Source organism: Brassica oleracea, chromosome C3 (genome assembly GCF_000695525.1).
Source record: "Brassica oleracea var. oleracea cultivar TO1000 chromosome C3, BOL, whole genome shotgun sequence".
Classification (NCBI taxonomy): domain Eukaryota; kingdom Viridiplantae; phylum Streptophyta; class Magnoliopsida; order Brassicales; family Brassicaceae; genus Brassica; species Brassica oleracea.
This window is the reverse complement of record NC_027750.1, coordinates 17,269,413-17,278,824: the sequence shown is the minus strand read 5'-3', so window position 1 is coordinate 17,278,824 and position 9,412 is coordinate 17,269,413. Positions and strand designations below refer to the sequence as shown.

General features: G+C 42.3%; 1 protein-coding gene across 1 annotated transcript; it reads right to left on the bottom strand.

Annotated features, from left to right (window-relative positions):
* On the bottom strand, positions 1–2,377 carry LOC106331965 (heptahelical transmembrane protein 3-like). The gene is made up of 4 exons (XM_013770404.1): positions 1,887–2,377; positions 1,754–1,852; positions 1,616–1,661; positions 1–882 (listed from the first exon to the last, which is right to left on the bottom strand). The coding sequence occupies exons 1-4, from the start codon at positions 2,081–2,083 to the stop codon at positions 196–198; spliced, it is 1,029 nt and encodes a 342-aa protein (XP_013625858.1). The 5' UTR covers positions 2,084–2,377; the 3' UTR covers positions 1–195.
* Between the last annotated feature and the right edge of the window lie 7,035 nt (positions 2,378–9,412).

Below are 9,412 nucleotides of genomic sequence, written 5' to 3'. Positions count from 1 at the left end.
GTTCAATATGTAAATATGATAAAGCTTGTTACAACATGTTCGGTAATCCCTACGGTACAAAGACTCTGCTCGGTAATGAGAATCTTATAGATCTTGCAATCGCAGTTGCGCTTGTTTCTATCTCTAAGAGCACAATGTAGAATCATAGATCATAAAATGAATTGAAAAGATCACAAATTAATGCTTACTCTCTGGTTAAAACCCACAAGAAAGAGACGCTCGTCGAAAATCCACAATGAGAAGAGTGGCAACACAATGAACAAGGGATCCCAAAACTACAAACACATGGAATATTTGATGGCTATGTCCTGCAATGTCAAACGCTCCAGGCTTCAATCTCTCAGGCACACGACTAACGTAAAACACTGCTCCCGCAGCATATGAGATACCAGTGGCAAGCTCGCAAGCGAGGGCGAAGAGCACATTAGGGTGACCCCAGTAAAGGAAAAGCACATGTGAAGCTGGCACCACACTAGAGAATCCCATTGCAAGGAAAAGGGATGCCCTGAATGGTCTGAAACGTGGTGTTGAGAGAGCTGGAGAGAGGAGAGTGATGATGGCGAGGAGGCCTAGGATTGAGATTGAGGAGAGGTAGAGGAAACGGAAGTTAGTGTGGCAAGAGAATGCGTAGTAGATAGGCGCAAAGAAAGAGGAGACAATCATGAGAGAGATTCCTGCGTAGTCTAAACGCCAGAAGAAGAGGTTGAAACGTTTTGAGTGGCAAGCTAAGAGGTGCGAAACAGAGCTACAGATCAAGCAACCCATGGCTCCGGCTAAGTACACAAGCCATGGCCATTTCGGAACAACTTCTTGGTGGTGGTTGTGATGGTTCACTTCTGCTTGGGAGTTTAGCAGTGACATATGCTGTGTCATGTTCAAATCCTGCGAGAGAGGAGAACCTTTAAAAAATTTATTGAACAAAAGAGAATCTTTAAAAATTTAGTCATATGTGTAAAATAAAAGGAGCGGTCGGTTTTTTAGAGAATGACTGAAAAACATAAAACTGTCCAATTAAATACAAAGTGTTGTTTGAATAATTTTAGTACAAATAAATCCCCATCTATCTTAAAATGTTCATTTTTGCTTCTAACATTTTTTGAGAAAATGATTATAGATTTTGGGTATTTGTTATGCTCGTACCGAGAGTAAATCTTTCCACAAAGAACTCCATTTTTTACCACATAATCTAAAAGTATTAATCATTACACCAATTCAAAACTTGTTACCTCCATCCATTATTTGAAACTTGTAACAGCTTATTTATTTGATAGAAATAACTGAAATTATTTTAAAGATAAAAACTATTCCAGGAAGAATTTTATACATGAACCGAACACTTGAAGATAATTTGAATTGTTTTCTTGTCACTTTGTTTTCTTTTTCCACGAAAGATAATGAGATTTTCGAAAAAGGTTGGTGGGCAGAAACAGAAGAAAGATCCAAATAAACATATCGAAAACAACACATGGTGGGGCAATTGACCACTACACTACAGAAATGCCAAAGATACATGTCTAAGTTGTAATGTATGTGTAGCCATTTTACTATTCTTAGTGCCACAGAAGATAAGATAAGTCAGTGAAATAAAAAAATAACAAAGAAACAAAAATCTTACGTGATGAAGCAGACTCTGATTGCTTGAGAGGCTAATCATCCACGCTCTATCGCCCAAAAAAAGCCGGTTTAATTTTAGATTAAAATTAAAAACAAAAACAATAGCGGAAATAACGAATTTGACCTCGGCAGTTCTTACCCGGACATTCCGTTGAAGAGTCCAGCGAGGCCGAGCTCCGTCGTCTCTAAGGAACTCACCACCATCATCCACAGAAATAACACAAATCCGATCAAGTGCCTGCCGAGTTTTCAACATCACAAACCCAAGAAGCCAAGAGAAGGTGCTGAGGAAGGTATCTCTGAGAGACCATTGGCATCGATAATGGTCGTGTATAAACTCGTTATCCTGTAAATAGCCAGGCAACTCCTCGAACTTCATCAACCTCCGAACCATTCTCGTCTCGAATCGTTTCGCATCGATAACCGTCACCATAGCAGAAGATTTTCTCGCCGCTCTTCGTCTCTTCATCAGCTCCTGGCGAGATTCTACGTGCGGCAAATCTAGGCCCGTCTCTTTCTCTGAAGAATCGAAAAAACTCTGATGTTCGATGGTCCTTTATTTCCTATTTATATGGAGAGATGGTACGCCTCTTTGAAACTTTCTGCTTCGTGATTGTGATTGTCCCGTTTGATGTGGGAGATCAGATTGGTGTGAAATTGGGTACACCTGATTAGTCTTTTTTTCTTTTCCTACGGCCACGATAAGCCAGTTTCTGAATTAAAGGGCGCCAAGTGTAACGGTGAGACATGCAAAAAGTGTGATGCCGTCAGTCAAGCACAACTAGACATGCACAAATACATGCATAATCATAGTTTTTATTATTTTATTTTTTTACAAAAACGGCGGCTGTTCTACTAATCAAACATGAAGTTCATGGTCTGTGGTCTAGATAACCAGACCAGAATAGAACAATCAATGTAACAACTCTCTATGAAAAGATCTCGCAATCTTAGTCTAAGAATCCGAAATTCCACTCTCAGCCTTGGGATATGAGATATCTCGAAGTCTGAAAACATATCTGCAGTGTCTTGATAACCTCATGTTCTGTTGCAAAACTTGACCAAGTTTGGGCTCCTTCAACATCGCGATCAAATCCTTGCAATATGTTAAAGCGCTGACATGACGAATGTTGTAGCATGCTTTCCATTGCCCATCGCAGTGTTTTTACTTCCGAATGTAAAGCAGTCTCTCGCCTCCTTAAGTTTCGCGTTCCTATGAGCTGAATCTTTCCAAAACTATCCTTCCAAAACCACTCACAACCACTGAACTGTGCTGTGGAAGTCCATGAACCATCCACCGTGCATATATTATCCAGGCTGATGACCTGGAGTTCCTCGCTACTAAGCTCTTGTGGAGCGGGAATGAGCATTTCATTTGCATTAAATCAGGCTTGACATTCACTTTCTGCATATCGGACTAGCTCCAAAGGATTTCTGTCAATCCTCCTAAAGAGTTTATCATTCTAAGCCTTCCAGATTATCCAGAGATAAAAATTCATGTCTAGTTCCAATTCAACAATGCTATTTGATATATGTTGTTTTTGACATCATTGTATATATGTTTTCAAAGTTTTTTCAGTCCTTTATCGAGTCAGTCTAGTTTTTTTTGAGTCCTTTCAGGTCTGGAGTAGGATGAAGAGTCGAAGATGGGTGCATGAAGAAAATATGCCATATTTTGACGATTGTTCCTCTCAAGGAATAGTCCGAGCGATTGTTCCCGACATTTAATGAAACATCCAACTTATTTCGGGAGTTTGTCGTAGCCGCCTCACTTTTTCTCTAACCTTATGGCGCCTCCAAATAAAAGCGTCTCTATCATTTATTTTATGACTTACGCTATTTTTTACAAGAAACCTAGACTTCTTTTTGGCAATTTTGCAACTTGTAAGGGAGACGGCTCCATCTCTCATCTAGAGAAGATCATCCTGAACCCTCTTGTTTCTATTTTGATTTATGTGCAGTATTATTCAGAAATCATGTCTTTGGTATCTTGTGTGATGTTTGAGTAGTCGCATAGCTTATCTAGGGTTCTAGGGTGTTAATCGCATGAGCTAAACATAAAAAAGCAATTCATTATGTTGTCTTCATTTATACCAACTCTTACTGCTTGCATTAATCTGATCATTTAATGTTTGAACCTAGGTCAAATCAACTTGCTAACTGCGTAGAATATGACATAACATTGTATGAATGAGCTTATCAACCGTAATCAGCGAAAGTAGATATTAGGGTGTTTAGTGAACTTATCGGACTTCATCTCTAATGCTTGCCATCGCATCTTGTTCTAAGCGAGAGCTTAGGTATCAAGATCGAGAGGCATAGGGTTCAGTTCCACGACAAAGGGTTGTTCCACCTAAGTGATCCAAGTTCTAGATAGTGCTTAATCGTGCTTGAATAATTGTGTGGCTCAGTATTGACACCAGATGAAATGACCCTAGGCTGGCTTCTTGTTAAATTTGCATTCTTAATTTAGTCTTGTTACTTGTTTCTCACGAAACCATAACTCAAACCCCAATCTTGTTTTAGCTTAGCATTGAACCAATAAGATAAAATATAAACTGGTTCTTTGAAATTGAATCTAAACATATTACAACAACACTGTTAACTTGACAGTAGCAAGGTTCATTTTAGTGTATCAAGTTTTGGTGTCGTTACGACAAGGACCAGCTTTTTACCTCTATTTTACGGATTATACATTAAGTCTAAGACCTCTAACTTGCTTATCCCTTTTTGTTACAGCTAATGATCCAGGTGCATGACCAGTAGACATACTCGGAGAAACACAGAAAGAGACCTAGTCACGCTTTCAAATCAGGAACTCGCAAGATTAGAACGAATAAACAGACAACAACCAAGGCCAACTAACACAACAATGGGTGATCACGACAACCAAGACGATCTCGCTGCGGCTATGGCACTCATGCAGCAGCAGATGCTGCAGATGCAGCAAACCATGCAAGCGCGGAACAAGCCTTTCAGAAAGCAGCCGAACACGCCGCACAACAGCAACAACAGCAAGGTGTTCTGGTAGGAGAGAGGAATCTTCCTCGTAATTTTCCTGCTACTTGCTCTGCCATCAACCCTCCTCCATGTCAGAGACATGACTTTGAGATCAAACCCGCTTTCATCAACCTGGTGCGGAGGAAGATGTTCAATGGTCTCCCGGCAGAAATACCGATGGATCACATCGAGAACTTTGAGAAAGTTTGCGGATTTACTCGAGCGAACGGTGTGTCACCTGACTACATCAAGTGCACACTGTTCCCACTCTCTCTTGATGGGAAAGTTGCCAGATGGTTAGACTCTCTTCCAACCGGCTCTCTAACAACATGGGAGCAGGTTCGATCAGCTTTTCTGAGCAACCTTTACACGAAGGAAAGACTGTAGCCTTGAGGAACAAAATCTCCACGTTCAAGCAGATCCATGACGAGCCCTTCTGTGATGCATGGGAGCGTTTCAACAACTACCGCAGAGACTGCTCCCACCATAGGTTCGATAACGACTATCTATTGGGAGTGTTCTATGATGGAGTGAGCTTAGAAAAGCGAAACCAGCTTGACTCTTCGAGTAATGGAGATTTCATGACTCAAACGACTGAAGGAGCCTTTGCACTGATCAAGAATATGGCTTCCAGCTCAGCTAATAAGAACCCAGAGGCTGACTGCTCCACGAAGGTCAACAGCGTTGACACATCAAAGATAGACGAGCTGTCAGCTAAGGTGGATCAGTTGATTATGATCAATCAGAATCATGTTTTCATTATGGAGGAGTCATCGTTAGAACAAAGCGCCAAAGACACTGCATCAGACACAGACAAGCCTACAGAAGATCAGCAAGAGGTCAGCTATGTCAATGGGAAAGGATGGCAGTTTAACAACTATCACTCGAACCCTAACGTGAGGAAAAATCCACATTTGTTCAATCACAACAATGGATCGGAGAACCCTGCTGAGAAGACACATAACACGGGTTATCAGAAATTCTACCCTAAAATTTTTTTAGGACAAACCTTTGTACTCAACAACTCAGGGAACCAACACCAGAACCTAAAACCATAGAACAACCAGCAGACTGCTCCGATCATTACCACTGCTCCGCAAGATGAGCTGAAACACCTAGCCATGATGATGCAGCAGTTGCTGCAAGGTCAGCATGTTCAAGGCAAGGAATTGAATCAGGTCACTACGAACATCAACACCAGAATGAATAACATGTTCAACGATCTGAGCACCAAGTACAATGTCGCCAGCCACATGAGGCAGATGGACATTCAGATTTCTCAGATAGCTGAGATCGTGAGGAGGCAGCAAGGTTCACTTTCTGGGAAAACTGAGACAAATCCTAAGGAGTGTAATGCAGTCGCGTTGAGAAGTGGGAGACAATTGACAGAACCGGTCCCCAAACGCTTCACAACGGCAGAAAAGGGAAAGTAGAAAGAATCAGAACAATCACCGTTGGATGTTCCAGTTGCTGAAAACGAAACGGAACAGCCTGCTGAGGCAGATCCGTTAATTCAAGATTTACATACTGAACCTGTTACATGTCCGAGAATACATACCAAAGGTACCCTATCCTGTTCCAGCAAAGAAATCCAGAAAGGATCGCGAAGAGATGAAGTGTCTAAAAATGCTAGAGGATCTGAACATCAAGTTACCTCTGATTGATGTGAACCAAATGATACCATCTATGCGCAGTTTAATGAAGGGTCTGGTCTCATGGAAAAAATCAGGAGACAACGATGTTATGATGGTCTCTAAAGAGTGTAGCGCAGTGCTTCAGAAGAAGCCGATCAAGAATCTAGCGCCAAACTGATAGGGTATTTTTGTGTAGGATTTTTTATGGTACTACCGAACAATGAATAAGCAGTAGTAAACAAGAATTGAGGCTGAAAGAGATGTTTTATTACTGATTTGAGAAGGAAGTACAACGTTTGGTGTATAAATGCTAGTTCTAGCCGCCTAACTCTAATCTCTTAGCCTCAGAATGTCGATCCCTTGTTATAGGGTTTGGGCTCCCCTTATATAGTCGAGTAGATGTCGGTTAGGTTAAACTCTTCCATATTCGAAAATATGAAAGAATCCACATAAGTTGAGAACTTCCATTTTACCCGGAGGAAGGGATGGAAGCAGGGGTCAGAGCCGGAGCTTCTCCCAGCAGGAACATGAATGCCGGTGTCCTGCCCGACGCCTGGAGGATTTTTATACCGGAGTATTTTTCCCCCCACAGTCATTGTGGAAGTCGCACCACCCGGTTCGGATATCGGAAGGAATCTGGCGCTTTATCTTCTGAGGCCACTTGACCTGTTGGCCCATATGGCTCAAAACGTTGACCATTTCCGGTTTTGAGATGGAGATATGGGAGATATCAGGCCATGTGGACATTTTCATCCATTCGGCTTTTTCCAAGGGACGGTTCTGATACCTGCTCCGGTTTCTGTTTCCTGCCTCTTTTCCTGGCTTTTGATGGGATCTTTATTCTTGGTCGTTTTTATCTTGCTTGGTCATCTTCTAGTCATGTTTCTGTTGGACCTTTGATCAACTTACGACGTCTTCTTACCACTTCACCTACACCCAGGCTCGGGATAACATGTCTTCCATAGTCTTGCATTGGTATGTACTATTCGCATACACTTGGCCAAATTTATACACCATGGATTTGACCCATTTTCATCCATGGTATATAAATGTTTTACTATCTATATATTATATATTCTATCCTATTAGATATGTTTTTCAGGTTCAACAGTATCTTGGAGTAAAGTGATGATTATGGAGTATTTAGGAGCTTAAAAGAGATTTCATCCGAGCTAACCATTAGAAGTCGATACGAAGAAGAAGCAATCGTTTGATGCACATCCAGTGCCGTCGATCGATAGAGAAGAGAAGCCTCGACGATTGAAAATTATGATCGATCTATGTACATCCTGTACTATCGATCGATGTCGAGACGCGAAATGCACGACTTGGTTCCAGCCGACTTTAAACCCAAGGCTTCACCAAATTACAAGATTACCCCTGACGAGTTTTTAACCTAATAGTTATATACTTTCCTAAGTGTTAGGAGGCAAAGAGCTTGGAACCAACATTGTATTCTTACTTTAAGCGAGAGTGAGAGAGAGAGCTTTAGGAGAGAAAATCATAGAGAAATTTGTGATTGGAACTCCATTGATTCATCTATTCTATTATATGCAGTTTTTATCTATATTTTGTGTCATGAATTGCTTAGCTATGTCTGAGTAGTTTACTTGTTAGATTCAGGGTTCAAATAGGTTAGAGGGATTAGCCCCAACAATAGATTTGCTGAGTTGTGATATTCATTGATTGATTGTTCTTAATGCTTGTTCTAGGAAGTGCTAATTGCACTTCGCGACCATCTCAGTTTCAACCCTCACCCTCTCCTTTGTGACCTCGTAGATACGCGAATCCCTGAGTGTGGGAACCGAAATTCACACCGTCGAGTTTAATAAATAATAATCGAGGAAAACCGAGTGAACCCGTTTTTCTTTGAAGGTCCGAATTCTCTGCGTAATCACTTTAGAACGATAAAAAGATAGATAATCGCTCATAGGAGTTTTATTGAATAGTATGAATATAAGATTTCTCCGAGAGGAGTAGAGATATGCTAACTATCGGAACAACAGGACAAGAGGCGGCCAAGACGTCCTAAGCCTTGCCGTGCTAGTCTAACCACCTAAGCCCTAAGTTCTTTAAGCTAGCAGGAGTTCTCTAAGTCTAAATTCTCGGTTCCCCTTTTCTTCTGCTCCTGCTCTCCTTATATAGTCGCTCTAGGTCGGTGGCCCATCCTTCGCCTTCGGGCCCAAGTTTATCTCTTTTGGGAATATTCTATTTTTTGTCGATCTTGATAGTTATCCTCGAATCTTTACATTTATCTTATTTCTGCGAGTTCGAGCCGACTTGCGTGACGGCCGAACTCGCCGGCGAGCACAACCACACGACGGTTCAGCTGACCGGTGCGATGGTTGAGCTCGCCGGCGAGCTGACCCGCGTGATGGTTCAGCTCTCCGGCGAGTGGCTTTTGTGCGGGATTCGCTTGTTCGTTCACTTCTGATATTTCTTTCAGTGAATGTTTTGCGAGAAATCCGTGAATAAGAAATAATCATAGCCGTTTGATTTCGAAATAAACATTTTTGACCCCAACAGTTAGCCCCCCAGACCGTACGACTTGGAGACGATTTTGCGGGCGAATGATGTGAATTAGAAATCGAAATCTTTGGCTAAGAATATTTATTGCGGAAATCCACGTCACCCTCATATCCTTATAAGTAGCAACTCACCACTCCTCATTCTTCACACATCACTTTCTCTCACATTCTCTTTTCTTCAAACTACCTATCAAGAATGTCTTCCTCCCCAAGTGAAAAGAAAAGCTCCGACGTCGAGATGGGTGAGGCCAACTCGGCACTTCCGACTCCGGCCATGCATGAAGCTACTCCAACCTTCGTCGCCGGGTTTCTTTCTTTCAAAGAGAGACTGTCCAGACGCAGTGCCGAGAAGGAAGGGGGTCGGATTCAGCCTGAGGTGCCAGCTATCCTTTCTTCGCCTGCGATGTCGACATCGGCTGGATGAAACAAGTCCCCTGGTGATGCCACGCCCCTCGCAGAATCGGCCATGGTTCCTGTTCAAGTTCCAGAGGTCTCGGCTCAACTCTCGGGCTCTTCGACCAGCTCCTAAGGAGGAGAAGGCGACGGAGTTGATGCCTCCGCCTTTGGATAGGAAGGAGATCGTCCTAGGGCTTCCCGCGTCCAGTGCTGCTCCTTTGACCAAAAGTCGCAAGAGGA

What these genes read in the sequence shown, in the direction of transcription:
- LOC106331965 (XM_013770404.1), bottom strand. Translation starts at nt 2,083, where the DNA reads ATGAAGAGACGAAGAGCGGCGAGAAAATCTTCTGCTATGGTGACGGTT. An exon ending in CTCTTCAACGGAATGTCCGG is followed by an intron (nt 1,662 to 1,753) that starts GTAAGAACTGCC and finishes TTTGGGCGATAG; the next exon opens with AGCGTGGATGATTAGCCTCT. An exon ending in ATCAGAGTCTGCTTCATCAC is followed by an intron (nt 883 to 1,615) that starts GTAAGATTTTTG and finishes CCTCTCTCGCAG; the next exon opens with GATTTGAACATGACACAGCA.